This window comes from Elgaria multicarinata, chromosome 7, assembly GCF_023053635.1.
Source record: "Elgaria multicarinata webbii isolate HBS135686 ecotype San Diego chromosome 7, rElgMul1.1.pri, whole genome shotgun sequence".
NCBI classification, from domain to species: Eukaryota; Metazoa; Chordata; class Lepidosauria; order Squamata; family Anguidae; genus Elgaria; species Elgaria multicarinata.
The window spans coordinates 22,746,152-22,773,857 of record NC_086177.1 but is presented as its reverse complement, the minus strand read 5'-3'; the positions used below and the strand labels follow the sequence as shown (position 1 = coordinate 22,773,857).

The window sequence follows — 27,706 nt, the reverse complement described above, 5'->3', positions numbered from 1 at the left end:
TTATTAAAACAATTAGTAGCTAGGGCCCTCCCATGTTTAGAATGGGACCTAACAACTGCTGTACCAGTAAAATATCACAAGTCATGACTCTACATGATAGTTACAAGGATATTACTATGGGCATGGCTAGACGAGAGGGATGGAGGGGGAATGATCTTGTGATATGATGATCATGAGATCGTCCCCCTTGTCTACACGTGGCACACAACGTCCCGGGAGGAAGGAGGACATCGTGCCTGCCATTTTTTTAAAAAAGAAACAGGAGCTGGAGTGCACCAGTGCTTGAGCACAAAGGTAAGTCTTTTTGTTTTTTTTAAAAAAAGAAGAAGCCCCAACTGCACTCCCCCCACCTTCGATGGGCACGGAGCACTTGCAGAGCTCCGTGCCCATGCCCGATTCCCAGCTCCTCACGTTGGCTCACGAGGAGCCGGGACGAAAGCGGGATGCCCGGCCACACGTCCCTTGGTTTCAGGATCATCCCAGGAAAAGTCGGGATAGAAGGGCAGGACGCTATCCTAGGCAAAGGGAGGGATCATCCCTCCCTGCTCCCAGGGTCCCCTGTGCGTCATATCACCCTGTCTAGCCATGCCCAGAGTGACTCCAAGAAACTAAACTCTCAGTACTGGGCATAAGGGCTAAACCAAATATTACATGAATAGTCCATTCTCGACTATATCTCTCCATTGTAACACTATTACAGGGCCAGGTATAGGAATGGGAAGAAATTTGTTCAGTTTACTTTTTACTCCAAATTTATCTAATTAGTAGATAATTAGTTCTTGAAACAATATGTATTCACTGGGATGGAGAGTTCCACACTGGCTGCCTCTCAGAGGTCAAAAAAGCAATCTTAGAGGGACGGCGAAGAGGGCGTTCCCATGGGCGGGGAAGGGTCTAGGGAGGCCAACTTATGAGGAATCCTCTGGCCTTTCCAGCCTCCTTCCCACCCCCTCCCTGACACCTCAGCTAAATGTGGGGGGGGGGGAGGAAGCATTGCTTTGGATGGTCGCAAGCCTTCCAGTTTGGAGGCTTATGGACATACCCATAGGATTGTGCTCCAACACATTTTAAAATAAAACTTAAGGACTAAGAAGCCTGGGGAAATAAAAAAATAAAGATATTTTTTAATATTTCTAATATTATTCAGAATTAGGATTTTTTAACAAAATTGAGCTTGCAAAAATGTAGATAGATAGATAGATAGATAGATAGATAGATAGATAGATAGATAGATAGACTTACATTGTATACTTCTTTTAATCTGCTGAGTTCAGATTTATTTAAATTGATAACCCTCAATGTGGGGATAATTTATCCCAAATGAGAACAATTGTTGGCTGACCTATATTTAGAACGCATTATTGCAGGACTATTCTGTTTAGAATGGGTGCAATTCTGAATCACTCAAATCAACAGCAATTTAGGGATTGATTTCACTGGGCTGCAGATTGCACCTAATGGTGCATGCAAAATGTAGCATGTTTCAACAATTCTCAGTGAGATGAAACAGTGATTTGTATTGACTGATGGTCAACAACCAACCCCATTAGACAAAATTAAATGGATGAAGGTCTGTTTCAGAGCGTTTGTTATTTCTGAGCTCCTTACTACTACAGCCATTAATGCTACAATGCTAAGCTCACTCACTTGGAAATAAATCTCATTGATTTCAATGGAACATTGAAGAAAATATAGGAATTTTATATGAACTTGGTATGTATCCGCAGGAGTTCAGGAAGACGTCTTTATAAAGATAAAATACTTGTTTCTTACTGATTCACACTGATTGTGAGTCTAGTTCACCAAGAAATAGATTCACACACAGTCCAACACTTCCTGGCTGAAAATGGAACATTACTTACTTCTCTGTTTTGAAACCTGGGACATGAAGTCTTCAGCCAACAATTATAGACTAACCCAAGCCAAAATGAATTGAACGTTAGCTTGTGAGAGTGCCCTTTTATAAACTTGAAACTAGTGAATTTGCCTCATATTGGGAAAGGATGCATTTACTGTGGCAACCAGGGACGTGAACTTAGGTTTTGGGGCAAGTTACTGTTGTTCTAGTTTCACTAGTTTGCCTTCTGGGTAATGAGGGTTTACTGATTAGCCATGCCAACCATGGCAGCCATTATATGAATGGCCATTCTCCCCATGGCAGCCATTTTGTGAGAGTGCCCACAACACTCTAAACATTTAAAATGTGCTCACTGATCCAAAATGGCTGGAGAGCCCTGAAATAATATCATAAAATGTAGTAAGAATAAAACTGTTGTAAAATACCACATGCATATCCTGTACCCCCAAATGCCTACTTAAATAGAAACAATCTGCATATTCTCCAGAAAACATTGTGGCTCATTTAAGAGGAAGCTCCCAAGATCATACTGCATTTTTTTGTTTTTGTTTTCCACCATTCAAAAGATTGCTCTTAGTGTACGATAGACAGTATGACTGGAAAGAGCAGAGATAACTACTTAGCAAGGGGGATTTATAGTGCAATCTTATACATGTCTACTCAGAAATTAGCCCCATTGAATTCAGTGGGACAGGTAAGTATATATAGGACTGCAGTCTTAATATATAGCTATTGGTTTTCAATAATACAGGTACTAGTTCTGTTTCTTTAGCCTTCAGAAATGTGCTTATTTTGCTATGTAATAGTCTTTCTCTCTCTCTCTTTTTCTTTCCCACTCTATATTTGGATGCAAGCAATTAGATTTTGAAAAGAAGAATCTATATACCTTAAAAGTAGAAGCTACCAACACTCATCCTGACCCACAATTTTTCTACCTGGGACCGTTTAAGGATTCAGCTTTGGTCAAAGTATACGTAGAAGACATAGATGAGCCACCAGTGTTTAACATACCATCTAATTTAATAGAGGTAGATGAAGATGCCAGGGAAGGAAGTATCATTGGGCAAGTGATAGCTCAGGATCCAGATGCAGCAAGGAACATAATAAAGTAAGTCACCTTTGATGAACAACATGGAAATGCATTAAAAGCAGGTGGTTGTCATACATTTCTGAGAAAAGAAAAATGGCTTTTAAGCATACTTTTTTTAATTTTTAAACAAAACAGAAAATACATCGTGAAAACTGGTGGGGGGGAGGGGGGAAACCCATACATTGTGTATATAGAATTATCATCATTTCCATCGTATGAACCATTACAAAAAGAAAGTAATGGGAGAGAGTTATACAAAGATTTCAAGAAAAGCAGACCAGATATCTGTATATTTATCCACTTGCAAGTTGTGTTTATATAACACTCATTCAAAAGTTGAATGTTATTAGAACCTCGATCCATTGCATTATGAGAGGTGTGGATTTGTCCTTCCAATGTTTAGTATAAGTCCTTTGGCTCTCATAAGGGCTCTGAAGATCCAGCTGTACTGACCTTGTGTTAACTTCCAAGAAGCCGGTAGGTAGTTTAGGAGGACATGCGCATTGTTCCATATTATAGATCGTTTCAGTACAAAGTCCATACTTTTGCTGGGAAAATCCATCCTACCCATCCCCACTCCCAGCCACTGGGAGAATTGCAGCTAAGTTCAGAAGGAACAGGGAATTCTGAATGGGTGGCCAATGATCTCAACATTCCTGCTAATAAAAAAAAGTGCTGGTACTGTATCCCTGTGAACCCTGGTTCCACTACACCCCTGATTATATGTCCAGAACAGCTAGTACTTTTTCTGACACACCCCAGTGTCTAATGGCAAAATCAACAGTCTTGCTGCCATTATAGAATCATAGAATAGTAGAGTTGGGTGGGACCTATTACGCCATCAAGTTCAGCTCTCTGCTCAATGCAGGAATCAACCTTAAAGCATACCTGACAGGTGGTTGTCTAGCTGCCTCTTGAATGCCTCTAGCGTGGGAGAGCCCACAACCACCCTAGGTAATTGGTTCCATTGACGTACTGCTCTAACAGGCAGGAAGTTTTTCCTGATGTCCAGCCAGAATCTGGCTTCCTGTAACTTGACCCCATTATTCTGTGTCCTGCACTTTGGGATGATTGAGAAGAGATCCTGGCCCTCCACTGTGTGACAACCTTTCAAGTATTTAAAGGGTGCTATGCTTAATTTACATTCATATGGCTGTACGAGTGTACAAAAACAACTAAAGGGATTGGAACAGCTGCTAGAAAACATATGCAGGCACAACAAGAGCAGCTGTGTAGGAAAAGACAGCACCCCTTTATTCTTAATATGTTTTGAGTTGAGATCTTTTTAAAGGAAAATTTTCTTAACAATTCAGACATTGATAAATAAAATGAACATATCAACATCTGTATTCTTCCACAACATCATTGGTACCAAGACAATATTTCACACTACTTAAATAATTTGAATTATGAAAAGAAGAAACAATTTACTAATCCTCACATTTATTACGATCCAAGATTCTGGAAAAGAGGGGATTGTCTTATGATGATATACAGGTAACTTTACACTTTCCTGAGCACTTGCTCTCAACATCAAATGATTTCCATAAAATATTTTTTTTAAATGATGAAAGACCCCTTCCATATCATTCAGACACTCTTCATTTGGTTTTCCTTTTAAAACATGTTGCATCTCTATAGTGGTAATTTTAAAACTATCACTACAGGACAGCCAGTGTGGTGTGATGGTTAGAGGTTTGGACTGGGACTTGGGAGATCCAGGGTCTAGTCCCCGCTCAGCCATGGAAACTCACTGGGGCCATAGATAGACCTAATGTTTATCCCAGGATTGTCCTGGGGTCAAATCAGTTCATCTAAGTGCCACACAGAGCATCCAGAACTCAGGCAGGGACGAACCCTTGATGATCCTGGGATAAACCTTAGGTCTAGCTATGGCCTGGGTGACTTTGGGTAGGGTGACCATATGAAAAGGAGGACAGGGCTCCGATATCTTTAACAGTTGTATTGAAAAGGGAATTTCAGCAGCTGTCATTAACCTGGTGAAATTTCCTCTTCATCGTAACAGTTAAAGCTGCAGGTGCCCTGCTCTCTTTTAAATCTGGTCACAGTATAGCTGCAGTATAGCTCCTTCAGCTTTAACTGTTGTGATGAAGCGGAAATTTCACCAGGTGCGACATGCATACAAATGACACCTGCTGAAATTCCCTTTTCTATGCAACTGTTAAAGATACAGGAGCCCTGTCCTCTTTTTCATATGGTCACCCTACTTTGGGCCAGTTATAGACTCTCAGCCCCAGCCTTCTTCATGGGGTTGTGGTTGTGAGGATCAAATGAAGAAGAGAATTATGTATGTTGCCTTGGTTTGCATGGAGGAGGAAAAAAGGCAGGATATTAATACAAAAACCAAAGGAGGAAAGCATCCAATTCAGGTGAAAAAAAGGGAGAAACAGTTTCTCAGGATGCAAAGGATGTATCGATACAAAGCCCAACGCGTTTCAGCCTGTGTCTTTTCAAAAGGCCTTTTTCCGGGGGTTGTAGGAAGAAGTCTGCAGATTTTCCTCTAACACTTGGCTGCCAATGAGTATTAGATGATGCAGCCCTTATTCTTACAACCCTCTGAAGAAGGCTTTTTGGAAAGACACAGGCCGAAACACATTGGGCTTTGTATCAATAAATCCTTTCCACCCTGAGAACCTGTTTCTTCCTTCTTTTCACAGGATATTAATACAAGAAAGAAAGAAAACTCCTAGATCATGTGGAGCATTCTTGAGCTGCTGCTTCTGCTTCTTTCCCTTTAAAATTTGAGAAAATATCTATAAAGACTTGCATTGGATATGTTATCTTAAACCTCTTTGATATCAAGAGCAAGCTTTTAGAGAAGTTTAAAATTAATTATTGTCATCACAACAACTCCTTTTTCTGGAAATTCTTGGTCATTATAAAGCAAAGTATTTGTAAGTTTGTTGTTGTCATTATTCTAACGTTTTAAAGTAATGGCATGGACGGCTGTTTTGTGCACCCACACATCTTATATAACATGTGATTGGCAAAACCAAGAGAAGCTTACAATTAGTTAAAAAGCTCTTACCTCTGTGTTTGTTATTTACACACTTATTTCAAAGCATTGCTGGAAAGAGAATTCTTATGATGCCGAAGAGGGAGAGAATTTTAAGGAAGTTGTCAGCCTGCAATTTTAAATTCGAGATGCGGAATTAAAGCCATAGGGCACAATCCTATGCATGCTTAGGCAGAGAAAATCCCTACAGCTCCCAATATCTCCCAGCCTCTGTGTTTGTACTGATTTCAATGGGGCTTACCACCAAGAAGTATATTTACAACTGTTGCCCATGTTAAGGCCATAAAGTTTTAAGAGTCCACAAAACAAAAGTTCTCTCTTGTATCTCGGAGTTTGTTTTTATTTTACCATTGGACATATTTCCAAGAATGAAAGATTGTGGCTATCTAAATAAAAATGACTAGCGGCAGGTTGTTTGAGACATTTTGTTGTGATTTCTGACTTGGGATTTATGAAACCGGGATGAAGATTTGTAGCCGTTTCCACAATGTACGATGTGCAGCATCCAGAGTATTTGCATTTGGTCGTATATTATGTTGCCGAATTTGCAAGTGATGTTCCACTCAATGTAACAGGTCCAAAGGCAATGGTTTAATTTTTGAAGGTGACCATTTTCCTGAAATGAGTGTAGATGGTATAGTGATTGGATTCACAATGATGCAATCCACTGTTGATAGACGGTAGGTCGTTTTGGTTCAGCTTTCAGAAGCTAATTTCTAAGTCTGCAGGCTGGTGGAAGGAATGAAAGGAGTCCTGCTGAGAATTTCCTCAAGGTATTGGGTGAATGTCAACTACAAAAGTACATGCAGTGTTCCTTCTTAGGCCTTAGCTAGACCTACAGTAAAGCCCGGGGGAGAGGAGGGGAGACCTCGCATTGTGAATAACGCAAGATCTTGCCCACATTTACATGCAAGGCGCGACGACCTCAAGAAGAGAGGTGTTGCGCCCGCCATTTTAAAAAAAATTCTTAAAGGGCCAGCAGCAGTGCACAAGCGCTGAAGCAGAAAGGTAAGGTTTTTTTTTGTTATTTTAAAAAATTGATTCACTCCCCACACCCTAGCCCCGATGGGCGGAGCACTCCTGAGGAGCACTGCGCCCCATGTGCGGCTTCTGGCTCCATGTGAGTAAAGGCACAGAACCAGCTCAAGCTGCGGCAATGGGCCACACCTTCTGCAGTCCCGGGCTCAGCCTGAGACCATGGAAAAAGCGGGCCCAAAGTGTAGGGCTGTATCCTGTGGCCAGGGAGGGATGATCCATCCCTGATCCCTGGATCCCCTGTGCGTCATCTGGACACACAGGGACGATCCTGGGGTTCACCCTGGGATAAAGGCTGGTCTAGCTAAGGCCTCTGTGTCTTCCTCACCTTGATGAAATAAGTATCTCTGGATAGATGACAGGTGGGTGTTACGGTTGGGGACAAGAGGAGGCATTTCAGTCATGTTCTTCCATTCCAGCTCTCAAGAGCAAGGCTCAAAGCCCAGCAGCAGCCCAATGACAAAAGCCCCCTGGACCTGCTCCTCTTCTTCGACATCACAACCTAGCCTGCTGGTTCACCTATTTCTCTACCTGGCCAGGTGGTGAGAAGGAGAAGCAGTCAATGCTACTTCCTACTTGCTTACTGGCCCTCTGCCTGTCAAGTTAGAAAGTGGTAACAATGAAGAGAAAGAAGAAGAGGAGCAAGAGCAGCCCCTGACTGTGTCAGTGAGAAGGTAGACCCATAGAGAGAGGGAGCGCCCACTGAGGGTGTTTTGCCCGAGAACCCTCAAAAGACTGCTCAAGAGCTCCTGATGGTGCTTCACTCACTCCCACACACCTGCTCCCAGGTGCAATCTTTTCAGCCTCTTTCTGTTTTTTCCTCCTTTTTTAGCCACTTTCCCCCTAGGCTGACAACCATTACCCAGAGTACCTTCCTTTATGCAGCTCCCAGACTGTGGAATGACCTTAACAGTCTTTCTGAATTTTACAAAGCTTTGAAGACTGATCTCTTTCGGCAAACCTACCCAGTCAAATTTTAAGATGTTTGGCTGTTATTTTAATAATGTATTTGTTTTATATGTTTTTAATCACTTTTATGTATTTTTGTATTTGGTGTTGTTACCCGCCTCAATCCAGAGGGAGAGGCAGGTTAGAAATAAATTATTATTTCTTCTTCTTCTTCTTCTTCTTCTTCTTCTTCTTCTTCTTCTTCTTCTTCTTCTTCTTCTTCTTCTCCTCCTCCTCCTCCTCCTCCTCCTCCTCCTCCCTCAGCCCCACTAGGAAGGGCCACTCACCTTCGCAGGTCAGAGTCATGGGCTAATATAGTCCCTAGACTCAGCAGTCTCATTGCTCTTCCTAGACTATCCTATTTCTTGCTGCAAGCATGGGGATTGCATAGTATTAGTGCTGGTATCAACATTCAAAGCCCTAAACAGTTTGGGGCCAGGTTATTTGAAGGAACGCCTCCTCCCATATGTGCCTGCCCGGACCTTAAGTTCATCCACAGGGGTCCTTTTATGTGAGCCCCTGCCAAAGGAAGTGAGGCAGGTGGCTATTAAGAGGAGCGCTTTCTCCGCTCTGGCACCCCGGTTGTGGAACAAGCTCCCCAGAAAGGTTCGCTTGGCACCTACATTGTTTTCTTTCCGTCGCCAGCTGAAGACCGTTTTATTTTCTCAGTATTTTAACACCTAATTTAACTTAAATTTAAACTTTGCTGTTTTAATCTCATATTTTAACCTATATTAATTTTTGCTGTGTGGTTTTATTCTGGTTGTGCTTTTTATATTGTATTTTATATTTGTGTTTTAAATTTGTCGGTTGTTTTTATGCTCTTCATGGTTTTAATTTTTGTGAACTGCCCGGAGAGCTTCAGCTATTGGGCGGTATAAAAATGTAATAAATAAATAAATAAATAAATAAATAAATAGTTTCAAGTACCCCCATGATAAACAAAGAAAAAAAAAACACCTACATGCAGAAGACCAGTATGTCATGGAGTACATTTTTATTATTTATTTATTTTTGTTCTTATTATTCTTATTATTCTTATTATCTGTCTTTTCTCACTCATGTCATTTCTTTCTAGAAGGACATCATGGGCTTTGTCAAGTCATGCTGTCTTTTATTGACTCAGGAACTTCCTTTCTATTGCACATGTTTTGATTATGATTGCTTTCTGGATGTCGGTGTGGGTGTATTTCCATAGGCTCAGTTTCTGAAGGTTTTCTGTATAGTTTTTTATGTGATGCTGGTGACTGATTTATTTATTTATTTATTTATTTATTTATTTATTACATTTTTATGCTGCCCAATAGCCGGAGCTCTCTGGGCGGTTCACAAAAATTAATAATATGTGACTAATGTGACTAATGGAATAATTGTGTCCTTTTCCTGTTGCCATAGTTCTTTAATTTCCATAGACAGTGGTGTATATTTTTCCTCTCTTTTCCTCATTATTATTATTATTATTATTATTATTATTATTATTATTATTATTACCTGTGCAAATCTGGGCCTCAGATTCAAATAATGGAATCACAACAGCCGTTTTATGATGGATCCACCATTTTGCTATAGAGCCCTAGGCCCCCATTCAGCCTACAACTCCCAGCATGCAGTGCCTTGGAGGGCTGTACTTACTGGGGTCTAGGAACAGAGGGCATATGTCTACTCATCACCACCATTGCCCGCTCCTCTGTGCAATCACCGGCTTCCTACAGGGCACATGAGGAACTCACAGGGATTCCTCCAATGTCAATGGAGTATTTGTGATAGTGCCACCAGCAGCTGACCACCCAAGAAGAAGATATTGTTGGGTTATTGTGCCAGAACTTTTCTCTCTCTGGAACTCTGTTTGTGCTCAGAAACAAACACACATCACGCAGGTCTTACACAGCAGAGCTGGTTTATTTCCTTCAGGCTTCTGTGCAGTTCAATTCAGATCAGTTCAGATCAGCACACTGAGGCATACACAGAGAGCAGTGATCAGTAAGCAGTGATCAGTAAGCAGTGATCAGTTCCATTTTACAAAGTGAGAAACTATATACACATCTTACACAATTCTTATCTACATTACATACAGCTGTGATGAGGCTAACTTAGAATCTTGGCAAGGTTCCCAGAACAGCCTCTATCTCAAGGTAATTGCCCACAGATATACTTTCTCTGTTTAACCCTGAGATAGCCATACACACACAATTTTAATGACTAAGCAAGTATTTCTTTTCATATACTTAACAGATATGCACCACAAAAATGGAAGACAAATGAAGAGACCTATTTTCATAAAATTTGCATATGTAATTTTAGAAATAATAATGACAATTAAGTAGACATACAGTACATATCACCATAATGTAGAAGACTGCAACCAGGTGACCTGTGTGCCTTGCTCACTCAGTCAGGTGATGTTGATGGGCAACTTCAAGGCCCAGCTCATCCTTCTGATGGTACTTTTTCTTTAAATTGGACCTGGGCTGGACAACCCTTTAAACAGAAGACATCTTCAAAACAAAGGGCAGTCCTCTGACAGCTTTTCAAGGAGAGGACTGCCCTCTGTAAAAGAGGGCACATGGCCACCTTATTGGGAATGTGTGTGTATAGTGAGTGAAATCTGCCCTCCCAATGATATACCAGATTCTATACTACTCAAATTAAATCATCAGTGAATAATTGTACATAAAGCCATGCATATATATATATTTTTCTTGTCTATACATTCTAAAGAGACTACCTATTCACACGTTGCCTACTTGCATGAGGAATGTGACTTCAAAAGAAGAATTAATCACTTGATAATTGTGGCTATAGTTCTGTGGTTAGAAAAAATGGCATCTTCCAATTTTTGTAATCACGTAGAAAGAGCATGAATCTTGCAGTAGTCACCTCTTCTGACATTATTCTGCTCACACATGTAGACCCTTCCCATGGAATTTTTAATGTTTTTAGAACATATGCGCTCTCTCTCTCTCTCTCATATTCTGTGGAAATGTGGAATGATTTAATGGTAACTAGTACATGAAAAACAAAGACAAAATACATATTTTGTCATGTTCCCATTTCATATGTTCCCCTCTTTCTTCCAGATATATCATTTTATTTTTATTTTGGGTGTAGGTAAAGGGGGTAATCATTTCAGTCACTAGTTGGATAATTTAAAATGCTTACGTTGCTAATCTGAATGAACTTCTATAGCTGCACGTTATTTAAAATCTCTGTCAAGCAGAAATCAAACCACAACATAACAGAGAATCATGAGGCATGTGCTTTCATTTGACAGATATTCTTTGGATCGGCACACTGATTTGGACAGAATATTCAACATCCACTCAGGAAATGGGTCCATATTTGTCTCAAAGACACTTGACCGAGAAGCAGCCCCTTGGCATAACCTCACTGTCATAGCAACTGAAATCAGTAAGTTGCAGGCGCTTCATACAATGATTTGGAGGGAAAGGAAGGGGCATTGCATGTTGAAAGCTGTGGTCCTATACATCTACCTAAAGCACCATTGAACTCAATAGGGCTTATGCCTGGGTTTCCCAATATTTTTCTTATTGCACAATATCATAGTCAGTACTGTACATCTATATTACACACACATACACAAATTATGCACCAAATCCCCTGTGAAAAGTACAGTTTAATTTAAATGCCTAAAGTTTTCGAATGTAATCACTCTCAAACAGGGAGGTGGGAATTGGGAGGCAAGGATTTATAAGTTATATTTATACATCACAAATGTGTTTTGATAGTTCTTATTCCACTTTAACTGTTTAACTATCGAGCCTTTCCTCAAGTATTCCGAGAGTAATAATTTGATGAGAAGGCTGAAAGTTCTCTCTTAGTTGTCTTTAAGATCACTTCATAGTTCTATGGTACCCAGAAAGAGGGGATTATTGTGAGTTTTAAACCCACTTTAGATGTTCTTTTACTGTGTAGTTAGAGCAGCTTCCAATGCTAGTCAGAGAACACCTAAATATATCTGCCCACATGAGTTGCTGTGATGACACAATTAGCAATGATGCAGGCAATGCGCCCTATCTCCATAGTTGCTCAGCATATCATCAATATTTGTTATCTCCAGGAACCTGCCTTATATGGAGTCAGTCGAACAGTCCTACTAGCTCATGCTTCTCTGCACTGACTGGCAGAGACTCACCAGAGTTTCAGACAAGAGTCTTTCCTACCCCTCCATCTGTAAGATTGTGCTGTTTCATTATCAATGGGAATTAGTGTTGCACTGTATTAGTGCTCCTGCATAAGATGCTAGCTCATCAGCCTACCATACTCCATCCTATTCCCCCTTGCCCCATTTTTCCATCCCCTTTCACAACAGATCTCCCACATTAGGCATGCTCTGTCCTCACTGGATAGTTCCTGGTGTCCCCAATAAGGATTTCTTCCAAATGTTTTGTGCAAACCTTAGGGTTCTTCCAAGCCTCATGACATGCCTCCCTCTTGTGCATGGGTGGAGCCATGTGGGCTACAGGAGGATCAGCACTTGGAGAATGAGCTTACTCTTAGTATATGTTGCATGTCTGTGTGAGCAGCATTGAAAGCTCCCTCTCTCAGGAAGAAAAGTTACCTGGAATGGTAAACCCCACTAGTTGAGGAGAGGGAGCTTTGAAGGCACAATCCTCAAATTCAGAGAATCTCCTGTTAGAAAAGGAAGAGCTTTGAAGGGACTAATAGTGCAGAGTGGAGAAGGAGGCTACGTCTTGTTGGGAGGGGCAGACCTGCAGTTGTGACTCAGGTAACCACTTTGCTAGAATTTCATTACATGCTTGTTCCTGCTTTCCTTGTTCTTCAGGCAAGTGTACACATGCACAGTCTGTCATTGTTATGTTCCTACTGAAGGACTCCTCCTCCTCCTCCTCCTCGGAGCTAGAATTTCCAGCGACAGATGATGCCATTGAGCCATCTATCTCAGGACATATAGGCCGTAGCTAGACCTAAGGTTTATCCCAGGATCATCCTGGGTTCGTCCCTGCCTGAGCGCTGGATGCCCTGTGTGGCACTTAGATGAACAGGTTTGACCCCAGGACAATCCTGGGATAAACCTTAGGTCTAGCTACAGCCATAGATGGCTCAATGGCAAGAGAAAGTGACTCCTCATGTATAGGGCTCTGGCCAGAGAGCTCTAATGTACTGCAGCTGAACTCTGGGTGGGGCTCAGCAGACTTTCAGATAGAAATAATATCATCCTCCCAGCTCCTTTGTCTTCTACCACTGCTTGATGTCTTGACCACTCCTACTTTAGCCTGACTTCAAGTATCTGTCTGCTTGTGTGTGCTTTGACCTTTGTTTGTTTCATTATCTTGCTTAGTTCCGTCACTCCGAGTCTGTTGCAGCCCATGCAGGACAATCACCACCCATCAATTTAAGTTTTTTTAAAATAAATAAATAAATAAATAAATAAATAAATAAATACTTTTTTGTTTTTTAAAAGGTACTTCTGCAAACCTCATGCCCACTCCTGAAGTACTGATACATGTTTGGTGCCAATTTTGCTCCTCTATATGTTTGGTGCCAATTTTTCTACCTAAGGGTTGGCATTCATACCTGGAAATCAGAAATAGAAGTAGTGATGCATTTATCATATATTTTTTTTATTTCAGGTAACCCCAAACAAAGCACTCAGGCACCCATCTTCATCCGGATTTTAGATATAAATGACCATGCACCAGAGTTTGCCAAATACTATGAAACCTTTGTTTGTGAAAATGCAAAAGCAGGACAGGTAACTGTAAATTTACTATACTATAACTGGTTTATAACACTTTCTGCATATTGTAGTGGCGATCTGACACTTTCTTGAGTAGTAGAAATGGAGAAAAAATATTATGAAAAGTAAGGAGTGTTTGAATGTTTGCAACTGTAAATATTATTTACCTTCACAAAAAGTTCTGAATCAAAAAGTTCAGAAGTTGACCCTGTTTAATCATAACCTCAGCTGTTGGAAGCTCCATTACATTCAGCAGCATGGACAAATCAAAATAGGCAATTATGGATATAGGCTAGGAATGTGCAAATTTGGGCTTGTCAGGGTCCTCCAAATTCCATCTTAAAGCTTGTTCTGACTCATGTCTATATTAAATTGTAACCTTTGGTTTGTCATTGGTTTTTTTGCATGAAAATTCATGCATACTTTCATTTGCATTTCCTCCAATGTACACAACAATTGTGCATATTTTTAAAATGCATATTTCTCCCATTGATTAAAGTGACTATGTGCATTTTAAAAACATGCATTTTGTGCACATTTTTATATATAGTTTTTTTTAAAAAAAAACAAAAACACTTTTTTTGTCCTGCAAAAGCTCAGAAATGTATGAAATGCAGACCACAGATTATGTTTTGGTCTGCGTCAAGTTCTGGGTATTGTGAAGTGGGTAAATGTTGGTCAAAACCAAACTGAAATGAATTTCTTATACATCCTAATATAGATGACAATTCACATCCCACTAAAGGTACTTGCAGTAAGAGGACTCTTATCACTGTTTAGCAGAAGCCATTGTGCAGCAAATCCATTGTTGTTGTTGTTGTTAATGAGTTTTTTGCAATAATAAAAAAGACAGGATACATATTGGGACGGTAATGAGAGGAAGACAACGTCTGGACTCTCAGAAAACTCTGTGAATGAGACATGGTGGTAGCACTGGAAAAGTACCCTGAATCTGATTGGATTCTCTACCATTGTCAGCAACAATTATTGTGATCATGGCAACACCTTTTTTCCATTGCCAAAGAGAAATGTTGGGAACTATATTAGTATTTGCTGAATTCACAAAGATCATTTGCCTGTGTATATGGTTTTTAATGGGACTTAGTTTAATGCCAGGATTGCAGCCTCAATGGGTATATAGGATTGCTTCCAACACTCAAGCATATTCACTGTATCAGATTCTCCTACCCTTGCTTATGAGATAAAGGGACACAGAGATACGCACACCAAGGCAACTGAAAGGAAAATTTTGTAAGGGGAGAAATATCTGGGTTTTCTTTTGCATCTAATCAATTTCTGGCCCAGGGTGGACAGGAAGAATTATATGCTTTGGCTGAAATTACTTTGATAAGAAAAAAAGGTAGGGTTGTCAACTGACTAAAGATTTTTTTTAGTTGATTAATTATCTAGCTTTCCACTGATTAATAAATCGATTACATGGAAATAAAATGTATGGTTTGCAAAACCTCAGTGGAGGTGCCCCTTTATAGTATTCCGAAGAAAAGGGGCAGATACCAAAATGGCTCAAGTGGATTTTGGACAAATCCATTCCATATGTTGTCACTGGATTCCCCATCCATCATCTTAACTCACTTAAGATCAGATTGGCTGAGGGGACTACACAGCTTCCCTGTTACCAAGGCCCTTCCTACACCATATGGGTATAGAGGGAGGGAGGGGGAGGATCTCGTGATATTCTGATCGCAAGATCCTCCCCGTAGTCCAATCGCCTGCACAACATCCCAGGAGTGAGAGATGTCATGCCCACCATTTTTTAAAAAAACAGAAGATGAGTGCACGTGTGCTCCAACTAAGGTTAATATTTTTTTAAAAAACGACTCCCTCCACTCCCGATATGCATGGAGAACCTGAAGAGCTCCATGCCCGGTGTCCATTTCCTGCCTCTTCACGTTTATTCACGAGGAAGAGGGACTAAGCTGAGACAGGTGGCCACACATCTCCCACGGTCTCGGATCATCCCGAGACCGTGGGAAGAATCGGGTTTTCCCACGGATAAATAACCCGTGCTAGTCCCCGCTTGTCCCTGGGAGATGGCCAAGTCTCTGAGCATCTTCTGAACACACAGGGACTCGGCCATGACCAGCCCACATTTTCGGGCTGGTGTAGAAATGGCCTAAGACTCAGGAGCTTCCCAGAGCTCAGCTCTTATAGACTAACACAGGTAATGCACCAGGGTTCAAACTACCAAGGGAGGGTGGATGAAGACAGTCCTCCCCCTTAACTTTTGTGGTCCCCCCTTCCCCGGCTACTAGTTAGTTAGTTTGTTTTGAAAACTATGGAGGCATGATTTGGTGGGAGTCAGGGAGTGGACCTTGTGCATTTCACCATAACTCCAGTCCCAGAATGCAGAGTTTTCTGGATATCCCCCTTTTGGGACTTTCTGTGAGCAGTTCTTTGTATCAATGACAGATGAAAAAGAGCAAAATTTCATAGGCTGCCTAAAATACAGCAATAATGGAAATTTCTCTTTTTCTTTCTGATAAAATTGCAGAGATAGTGGATCAATCCTAAGGGTACTTAACAGTAGATGGATACAGATAGATGTAGATGTAGATTGATGTCCCAAATCTGCTATCTGAGGTGACCACCTCACTCTACTGCTTGGTATGGACAGCCCATATAGTCCTTTTACTATCTCATTACTTTACTATTTATTATTCAGATAAGGCTACCATGATTTCTTTTGATTTTTGACATTTACCTTGTCCTAACCAAATGCATTAACTTTGTTCATATTGGGAGGATTTGAACAGAAGTTTGATTGAACCGATGAAGGTCTTCAAATGCTGCAAAGACTGAAAGGAAGGATTTGAGCCTTTATAGTTTGTGTAATAGCCTATGGCCATATATTGCTAATGCAATATATCAGAAATTAAGACAATCGAACAATGAATTACATTGAACACATGCATCTCTACCTTGACCTAATTCTTAGGTTACAAAAGTGATGGTGTAGCCAATATCCCTGTTTCTATCTCAACCTTTATCAACCTGGTGCCAGGTGACTTGGACTGCAACTCCCATTGTCCCCATCTGATGGAGGATGATGGAAATTTTAGGCCAACATATCTGGACAGCGCTGGATTGGAGGAGACTGTTCTTTCTCATGTTCCTCCAGGAATTCAGGAATATTGAAACCACATGAGAGGGTTGGAGTCCAAGGCAGGATCAGGGGACTGTATGTGTGTGGTTTTTCCCACATTATCCTCTCTTTTCCACCTAGTTTATAAATTCCAGGAACAGCACACATTTGTCTCATAAGACTCATATCTTTAACAGTTCAAGAAGTACATATGCCTAAAACATTCCCAGGTTTTTTTAGAAGTGTTGATTACAATCAACAGATGCACCTCATATGTATAGCTTTCTCTTTCCGTTAAACATAAATTTACACTGGCATTGCTACACTTCTTCGAAAAATGAATATTTATTCTTAAAATTTCTAACACAGAATGATGCAGATATTGAGTCATCTCACCTGGGATGTATGAATCAGCAAAACTTGAGCTTGCTGAAGTTCTCTGAATTCCATCTCGAAGCTTGTTCCAACTCAAGGCCATAGCAGATTATGACTTTTGCTTTGTTTTGTTTTCGCATTAAAACCTGCATCAATTTTTATGTGCATTTCCCCCCAAATGTATGCATCAATTGTGCCCATGTTTGAAATGTACGTATTCAGGTTTTGTTGATTGATTAGACCATATTTCTGCACAATTTTCAAAAGTACACATTTTTCATGTGCATTTTCCAAATGTACGGATGCTGCCAAATGCATTTTTGGAGGTCCACATATCATTGGTCCATGCATGGAGAGCTTGGAAATGTATGGATTTTGACCACAGATTGTGTCCGAGTCCAGGTTCATTCCAGAAGGTGAGAAATGAGTGAATCCTGATCAAAAATGAACCAAAACAAATTTCTCATGCAACTCTGCATGTCACTAGTAAAACATCTTCAGAAGGAAAACTGAGAAATCAGAATTTCTTTTCAATCTCATACTGGCAGTGGCAATTAAGAGCCACATGGTGGCACAGGAACTGCAAAGGACTTCAAGCAACACTCTCACATTTTCAGAATGAAAGTAAAAATACTAGTAGTTCACTTAGGGGGTGATCTTGTGCCTGTTTAGACAGGCAAAAAAATGCCCTACAACTCCCAGCATTTGACAGCCAGCCAGTGGGAAGGAGAGATAGGCCCTCTTTCTGTCTAAATAGGTATAGCATTGCATCCTTAATAGACATTTAAGTGTAGAGATACATGACACACTACTTTGGGTCAGTTCAGACATCATTACAAACTATCGTTAGAACTACAGCTTTCAGCAGCCATGAGGAGGAGATTGGAAACTTTCACTTCTATTTTTTTATTAACCCCATTTTCATATTATTTTTTAGCCCTAAACTGTGATTAATCTTAACTATGGTTTGTTGAAACAAGCCAGCTTCATGATCATAATCCATATTTTGAAGTTGGCTTATTCGAACAACATCTTTCAATCTCCTCATTGCATCTGTGAAGGAGGCAACTGATTTGGGGCAACTCCTTTCCATCATAATAAACCATGTTTTATAAAACAAGCTCTATTTGTTGTTGTTTTTCTTTGTCATATTAAAAAATAGTAAGTTCTAATGTAGTACATATGAATGATTTCACATTGGCATTGTATGACCTTTTTTTAATAATAATAAAATTATCTTACTTTCTTTGGAGATACGTTTTTGCCATCCTTTGGAAGGCTATAGCATTTTAAAAGCATAAACTGGTTAATCTATTTTCACGGATATGTATCATGTTGATTCCCAACAGAAGCCCACATCCTATTACTTAGACCATTCTGATTTTATTAAAAATAAATGTTAGTTTGCTAAACAGATATTTATTCTGTCATGTTTATAAAAAGTATTAGTGATCCAGACGTTACTGTTTTTTAATACAAATCTTGGAAAGATGTTTTGTAGGGAACATGTTCCACATTGTTGAAGATTTTTATTCAGTAATATTATGGGTCCAGGTGGGGGAATCCATTGTACACAGTCTCATTGTATCACATCTTACAAGAGGAGAATCCTGAAGGCAAAGGAATGTGCTGAGTCCAATATCACAGTAAGGAAGTCTTTGGCTGGTAATGTAAGAACTGGGCCTAACAGCTATTGGATAAATTGCTAGAATTTGTCTTCTAGTTGGACACTTCTTGCATTCTTCAAGGCAGTAATTGCAGAGATCTAATTACATGGCTTTTTAATTAACTTGCTTATCTTAGCCTTTCATTGTTTCGTAGGCATCTACAAAGTTTTGCCTAGTTGATTTGATGCTTATACAAAAGGAATTTTCTCATATAATATTTCAAGAAAAGTTGCAGGGCCTGGTTGTGACACAGGTGTTGAAATTGTTGACAGCTATTTGCCCCGTCTAGGCTGCTGTACCTGCAAATGTTATTCTGCCTGCAAACATTATTGCAGGAGGAATGAAAAATGCAGCAGCAACTATGAAAACCCCCCTCAACATTTGAAATCAAGGATCACCTTTGACAATAAGGTTGCTTTATGATGCATGCAGGAGGATTGTTGATGCATACTCAAAATGTACGTTGCCTAGTGCAATATATTTCTTCATGGCCCTGCCTTAGCTCAATTATGTGGGAGGATGACTCAGATATATATATATATATTCACCCAGTGCTACAAGAAAGTCTTATCCACAGAATAGTGTTATAATGCGAGCAGAAAGGGACAGTTTCTGGAAGCTTTATATGATGATTTAAGATTGCATCGAAAGCAAAAAGAAACACAAAATGATCTTTTTATCAGAGATCAACAATTTTGTCCAAAAATGTATCTCTTTCTTAATGTCTCTAGTATAGTGGGAAGCTAAATTGGGAGGTGGAAAGCAGAAGGCTCATGTCAAACAGATGAGTGAAGTGTGGGTAGGTGGCTGGACTCTCACACTTTGGCAAGAGATGCTGTGAAAAATGCACCAACGTCCCACTTCACCTGAGCCTGTCAACAATGAGAGCTTGGTGTAGAAGCAACCCTTTACTCTGAAGATGCCTCTGGGTGCTCACCAAGTTAGCTTAGATTTGAATACCTCCCAATTAGCACTGAACCTGTCAGACATGACCAGATCTACACCTCGTGTCAAATCATAGTATTATAGAATAGCAGAGTTGGAAGGGGCCTACAAGGCCATCGAGTCCAATCCCCTGCTCAATGCAGGAATCCACCCTAAGGCATCCCTGACAGATGGTTGTCCATCAAGGTAACACTATATCCCTCTTGCCCGTTCATATCTCATAGGACACAAAGTGACATTTGTTGAGATATTTTGGATAATGTGGAATAAAAAGCAAGAAATAACACTATGAAAGTGGCATATGGAACTTGTATTCAGTTTGACCCTCGTAACTTCTGTGATTTTGGATCAGTGATTCTACCATGTTTGATGGCTTCCATCTCCCCCCCCCCCCCCCCCCGGTTTTGCTTACCATGGACTGTGGAGTAGGGAAGAAGTGACACCCTATCTAAAATCTTCTTTAACAATCCTCTGGTTTCTGAGATTTTTTTCAGGCATTGCATACATTGCTGCCTCAGTATTTAGAGTTGGGATGTTCTCATGGTCTGGTCCTGTCTGTACTTGGATATTTTCGGTCCCTTATGAGGCTGACACATTGGTATCTTCAGCCTGTGTCTGGGACTCATGAGGTGTCTTTGCTTTTTGAAGTAGTTGTGGATATCCATAACTAAAAAAAATAAATAGAAACAGCTCTGCTTCTTTGCTTTCTCTGTTTAATAACTTTCTATAGAAAACCCTTGTGCCTTTCTTTCAACCTTCAACCAGTTAAAACAGTAGCGTGAAGCTTCTCATTCTCAAGACTAGGATTTTGGCTACCCATTTCCTGAAAACCTTGTCAGCTCTGTTGGTTTCTATTCATGGCTACCAGAAGCAGGGCCTGGTCCAGCAGCACCCCCAAGATTCTCACCTAATCACAAAAACACACCACAACTTCTGTGATTATATTATCATTGTATTTCTAGGGCCTTTAAACCTCCAATTGGCAGTGGGGGATTGAAGAAGGGTTTTTTGCCTTTGAGCTTGCCAGATGCCCCTTGTCCAGCCCTCTCTGGTCCCAGTGAACGTGCCCAGTGGATTTTTGCCCCATGGCCCCTATAATGACAATGAGGGCACAGGTCCACCGGAACTCACTTCCACCTGGAACTGTGCATGACATTTGTCTTTTCCTCCTGCTGCAGTAATGGCAGCCGCTCTTACCGCAACAGGTAAAAATTAGGGGTGTGCATGGACCCCCCGCTCCGCTTCACTTGCAGATCCGCGATTTTTGGAGCAGGCAGCTTCGCCCCACCCCCGCTCTGCCCACTTCCGCTCCGCTCCGCTCGGAGCTCCGGATCCGGATCGGAGCTCAGTTTTTTCCCCACCATAGGCTTGCATTGAAAGCTAAAAAATTATACAACTTTTTTTCTGTTCAAGTTAGAAACCTCACGTTTGGCACCATGACACCTCATGGGGGTATACACACGCACACCAAGTTTCAAAGCAATCCCATCATCCCCTGATTTTTGGGGAATTTTTGAAAATTGGGCACCCCATTCACACCCCTTTCGATAGCTCCGTCAATTTGCACGTTAGAAACCTCAAACTCACCACCATGACAGCTTATCCACGTGTCCCCATGGACACCAAGTTACAAGGCAATCCCATCATCCCCTGATTTTTGGGGAATTTTTGAAAATCGGGCACCCCATTCACACCCCTTTCCATAGCTCCGTCAATTTGCACGTTAGAAACCTCAAACTCGCCACCAGGACAGCTTATCCATGTGTCCACACGCACACCAAGTTTCAAGCAAATCCCATCATCCCCTGATTTTTGGGGAATTTATGAAAACCCAACACCCCTTTCCATAGCTCCGTCAATTTTGCACGTTAAAAAAAAACCTCAAACTCACCACCATGAAAGCTTATCCAGGGATACATACGCACGCCGAGACTCAAGGCAGTCCCATCATCCCCTGTTTTTTGGTGGGGCTTAAACCTGCAAAATTTGGAACTTCCAAAACTCCAAGTGAGCGCAGGAAGGACTTCTCCCCTGAGTCAAAGCCACACACACACAACATCCCTGCGAGGTGGGCAGGGGAGGAGGGAGGGAAGGCAGGCAGGCATGCACCTGGCATTTCTGGGGGCATAAGGAAGTGAGCCAAGGATAAGCCAGTAATGCATATAAAATGGAATAAATAAACAAATAAATAAATGAAGGAGGGGTGGAATTAAAAGCAGCAGTGTTGCTGAATAAACAGCAAGAAGAACTTTTAAAAAAAGGCTATATCTGTCTTTTACCAGCAATAGGGGGACGTGCCCGGGGGAGAGGGAAGCAGCTGCCAGTTCAACTCAAGAAAGCCATTGCTTCACCAACAGCTCTAAGAAGTAAACGCTCACTTCAACTCATAATAGGCATCGCTCCACCACTAAGAAGTAAACGCTCACTTCGACTCATGATAGGCATTGCTCCACCGTTTTACTCTCTTTGGAAGGCTCTGATGGCCTTCCAGTGCAGGAGAGAGTGGGGGCACGTCCACGATGAGATGCCCTAGGGGAGCTCATCCCCTTGCACCACATCTTTTCAGTTGTTCCCCAAAGTTAGGGTGGGTAGCAGTGCAGTGTTTCTATCTCTTATTCTTGGCTTAGTATATGATTTCAGGTTGTGTTTGTGCATTTGGTGGGGCTACTGTGTTAAAAAACACTGGGAAAAGTCCGTTCAGATTAAGAAAGAGAAGTTTCCCAGAATCCCAAGTTACCCGTTTTGCCTATGCCCTCCTCTAACTTTGGGATCATGTGATCATGACCGGGAGCTGACTCTGCCCCTCAGCCCTTTGAAAAAGGTATTTTTCCCGCGATTTTTAAAAAAATTCTAGCACACGACCCGCACCACGCAGAGAGGTGAGAGTAGTCTCAAAATGACCCCCATCCACGACTCTCTGTTCACAAGAATTTTCAGAACGATAGCTTAAAAATCAACCCAGTTATCCCCGATTGTTTTCCGCAATGCAATCCTATAGGCGAAATGTTTCAAGATGGCGATCGGAGCGCTCCGCCTGAACTAGGAGCTCCGAAAAATGGGCGCTTCTCTTCGCCTTGCTTCTAGGGGTCTGCGGTCTGCTTCTACTCCGCCTCTGGGTAAGGCGGAGCAGGCCAATCCGCTACTGCTTCTCCGCTCCTAATCGGAGCGGAGCACATGCCTAGTAAAAATACACAATTTCCCCAGTCTTGGGGAAGCTGCATAATTCATCCCCCCTGCCAATGATGGTCTTAAAGGCCCTATTAACAGGACCTTTAAGCCCCCCATTGGCAGTGGGGGATTGAAGAAGGGTTTTTTCCTTCTACTGTAATAGTAGCCCCCCATTAGAGTAGAAGGGGGAAAGCCCTCTCCTACTCACCCCCCTCACGCTCATCGGAGCCTGAAAGGGCCCCTTAACATTTGCATTAAGAGGCCCTTTCAGGCCTCACTAGGTGCAGGGAGGGGGGTAAGTTAATGGTGTGGCATGGGAATTGTGCACTTTCTGGAGGCCCCAGACACACGCAACACTGAGTGCTCACTGGGCCAGTAAAGCCGGAAGAAGGCCAGTCAGGCAGTGTTCAGTGAGCTCATGGGCTGGAGGAGCTCAAGGAGAGACTTCTTGGACCACTATCTGCTGGTCCAAGAAGGCTCTCCTTGAGAAGAGTGGAGAGAGTTTCCTTGTGGCAGCTACTTTCAATAGGAGTGGTCTGAGAGATCACTCTAAACCTCTTGTCAACTAGCTAAGGGTGTGTGTGTGTGTGTGTTTGTGTGTGTAAATTATAATAAATACATGTATATTTAGTATTGGGGAGAAGTGCCCTTCTTGCCCCTCCCCCACAGATACCCATGATCCAATGTCTGCTGGGGGTTTGTGATGGCCTTGGTAAGGGAAGACACACATGATTGGATATAATAACTTTTCCACTGCTAAGCTCGGAGAAAACCTGACTCTTTTCGGTGCTCAGCAGGGAAATGTTACTGATGAGAGAAAAAGAGCTTTTCCCTGCTGGAAGGAGGCAGGCAGGGCCTGGAGAAGTAGCTGGCAAGTGGATGAGCTGGGCTGTAGGAAAAGGTGGGAGGAGGGCCACTGACTTCAGGATGCTGCTAGGAGCTCTAGAACGTACTAGAAGAAGGTCCCTATCACAGGCAGTAAAGGAGAATTGGGTGAAGAGAGGGCTCTTCCTTTTCTTTTGGGAAATGGTTGCCATTCTCTTATGAAGGAAAAAGTAAAGGAGGTTTCTTAGGGAAGGGATGGCTGAAGCTGTCACTTGTGCTTTCTCCTGCCTTTGAATTGTTTAAGGCTCAAGCTCTGTGCCTCCCAAATATGAACTTTTTGGAGAAATTTGTGTTAAAAATGAACTGAAACTAAATTCTCACCCATCTGCACCAGCCAAATTCAATACCTACAGCTGTTTTCTGTGTGGAGAGGACCACAATTTACCTGCCTGCCATATGGATTTTATGGATGTGGAGCCTGTCAAAAAGAAAGAAAGAAGTGGTGATCATAACGCAGTACCACAAACATGGTTTGAATACACAGGAATTCAAGCCCAGGCTTTTAAAAGCTAAGCACTCAAATCCCTAGGCCCGGTTGGACCAATCTGTTGCCTTTGGATTCATTCTCATTCAACTTTTTCTTCAATCGCACGTTTTACCAAATGTGGAGAAGTTTGCGAATGCTGGTAAATTCTTATCAAAACCAAACTGAAATTAAACTCTCACCCATTTCTCACCCTATTTCTGATTACTTTAGCTGTTAGAAATCAACCTTGCACTCTAACTTGAAAATTGTAAATGGGCAGATAGATAGATGAACATTTGTCAACCTACATATTTCAGTGCATGTTCGAGTTGTGGAAATTTTCCTGCCACTTTCCCATGCTCACTCTTTCTGGCGCATGTCAGCATCTTTTCAGAAAAAAAAAAGATGAAGCGGTCTCGCTCTGCTTTTTGAGTTTGCCAGCCATCGCCCTTCAGATAGTGCCACATAGCATGTTCATGGGTGGGTTTCCCCCCTCTCCCCTTGCAGCTAAAGCTGAGCATTCTGCTTTGTCCCTGGGACTTGAGCAGGGACTTGAAATCTACTTGACAGTGGGTAGTGCCCGTGGAGTAGCTGTAATTGTAACATGAGGCATTAGAAGTGGCTGGAGATTTCAGAAGGTCACTCTTGAGCTTGCTGAACAGAGCGCTGAGAATTATTCAGAGCACTGAGTGCTGCCTGCTGAAGCTTGGAGCAAGCCATTGTTTATGCACTTCTAAGGAGGATGCAAAGGTACGAAACCCGAAGCGATGTCACAATGTCACATAGAAATACATCTGGGCAGGATCTACACTACTGCTTTAAAGTGCTTTATTTATAACAGTTTTGACAACTGTTGGAGCCCAGGACACACTGCGTATACCATTTTCAAAACATTTTCAAAGTGCTTTAAAGTGCTTGAAAGGCAGTAGTGTAGATCCCCCCCCTGGTTTTCATGCCTTTATCACAGAGAGAAGTTAAGTGTGATGTGGGTAGGGGAAAGCAGGGCTTTGCAAGGCATAGAAAGCAAAGTGTGCAAAGATACACAGATTCCAAAGTGGGGAACCAAAAGTGCCATTTAGGCATAGTCAGGTAGGGAAGAATTGCCTTTCCAGTCCCAGTGTTTCAGACTGCATGGGGTTATTCCTTTGACTTACCTGTTCCTCTGTGTTTTATGAAGTATTTCAAAGTGATCACAATTAAGCTTCATAAAAAAGAGATCTCTCTCTTTTCATCTAATACTGGCAAGGCAATTGAAGTTTATGTAGTAAGCCACCATGGATGTGCTTTTGCCATGAAAAGCGGCCAATACATATTTTAAATAAATAGAATAAAGTAATGTTTTGAGTAGGGGTGTGCACGGACCCCCCGCTCCGCTTCACTTGCAGATCCGCCATTTTTCGGAGCGGGTCGCTCCGCCCCGCCCCCGCTCCGCCCACTTCCGCTCCGCTCCGCTCGGAGCTCCGGATCGGATCCGGAGCTCCGTTTTTGCCCCCCCATAGGCTTGCATTGAAAGCTAAAAAAGTAAACAACTTTTTTTCCGTTGAAGTTAGAAACCTCACGTTTGGCACCATGACACCTCATGGGCGTATACACACACACGCCAAGTTTCAAGGCAATCCCATCATCCCCTGATTTTTGGCGAATTTTTGAAAATCGGGCACCCCATTCACACCCCTTGGGATAGCTCCGTCAATTTGCATGTTACAAACCTCAAACTCGGCACCAGGGCAGCTTATCCATGTGTCCACATGCACGCCAAGTTGCAAGCAAATCCCATCATCCCCTGATTTTTGGCGCGGCTCTACCCTCTAACGCACCTCCCATAACCCTAATTCACACCCCTTTAGATAGCTCCGTCAATTTGCACGTTAGAAAGCTCAAACTCAGCACCATGATAGCTTATCCACGTGTCCACATGCACGCCAAGTTTCAAGGCAATCCCATCATCCCCTGATTTTTGGGGAATTTATGAAAATCGGGCACCCCATTCACACCCCTTGGGATAGCTCCGTCAATTTGCATGTTAGAAACCTCAAACTCGGCACCAGGAGAGCTTATCCATGTGTCCACATGCACGCCAAGTTGCAAGCAAATCCCATCATCCCCTGATTTTTGGCATGGCTTAACTCACCCCAAATTGTCCCATTCTACAACTACGTCAATTTGCACGTTAGAAACCTCAAACTCAGCACCATGATAGCTTATCCACGTGTCCACATGCACGCCAAGTTTCAAGGCAATCCCATCATCCCCTGATTTTTGGGGAATTTATGAAAATCGGGCACCCCATTCACACCCCTTGGGATAGCTCCGTCAATTTGCATGTTAGAAACCTCAAACTCGGCACCAGGAGAGCTTATCCATGTGTCCACATGCACGCCAAGTTGCAAGCAAATCCCATCATCCCCTGATTTTTGGCGCGGCTTAAACTTTTTAACTCACCCCAAATCAAGTCCCATTCTACAACTACGTCAATTTGCACGTTAGAAACCTATCCTTTGGTCCCATGACAGCTTACCCATGTGTCCCCATGGACACCAAGTTTCAAGGCAATCCCATCATCCCCTGATGTTAGGGGAACTTTTGAAATTTGAACACTCCAGTATGTCAGGGATTTAAAGTTGCAATTGCAGACAGCTCAATGGGGCCAGTTCCAAGGCAATCCCAACATGCCACGAGATAACCCTAAATCTTCTGGCACATTTGAAAAAGGGATTATTGAATTTGATAAAGTCTAAGTGAGCGCAGGAAGGACTTCTCCCCTTAGTCAAAGCAAGACACATACACCATCGCTGCAAGGCGGGAAGGGGAGAATTATTATTATTATTATTATTTATTTATATAGCACCATCAATGGAAAGCAGGCAGGCAGCATGCATTGTAGTGCCGCAAGGATGGCTTGAGCACTAACGCATAGCAAACCAACCCATAAGTGGGCGCAAAGTGAGGCAAAGATGGCTGGTTGTTTCTTTCTAAGCCAGCAGTTACGCCTTGAGGGGCACAGAGGAGGACGATTGGGAGCAAACCAGGCACCAGGCGGGCAGAGAGGCAGGCAGAGTAGGCGAGGAGTCAGTCCTGGCAGATGCCCCACCACAGCAGCACCCCGGGGGAGGCGGGCAGGCAGGCAGGCAGGCTGCGGGCATTTCTGGGGGCACAAGGAAGTGATGGCTGGTTTCTAAGCCAGCATTGCAGTTAGTCACGCATTGCAAACGCAAACCATCCCAGCGAGTCGGTCACCGAGGAGGACAGGCTAGCAGAGGGGCAGGCAGAGTGACATGTCATAGATCTAGTATTGGGGAGGAGTCAGTCCCGGCAGATGCCCCAACACAGTAGCACCCTGGGTGGGCATTGGAAAACGCCATCTTGTGGGTCAATACTTCCCCCACCCCATGTCCTGCAGGGTTGCCTGC

The 27,706-nt window shown here is 42.2% G+C and overlaps 1 protein-coding gene across 4 annotated transcripts in view; it reads left to right on the top strand.

Annotated features, from left to right (window-relative positions):
* The window catches only part of LOC134401045 (cadherin-9), a 114,644-nt gene that overhangs the window by 76,737 nt on the left and 10,201 nt on the right, over positions 1-27,706 (top strand). For 3 of the 4 annotated variants that reach the window (XM_063129750.1, XM_063129748.1, XM_063129747.1), the window contains 3 exons: positions 2,713-2,966; positions 11,240-11,376; positions 13,581-13,702. In XM_063129750.1, the coding sequence (XP_062985820.1) occupies positions 2,713-2,966; positions 11,240-11,376; positions 13,581-13,702 (513 nt within the window). The remainder of the gene's footprint in view (positions 1-2,712; positions 2,967-11,239; positions 11,377-13,580; positions 13,703-27,706) is intronic. The other variant, XM_063129749.1, reaches the window with a different exon arrangement.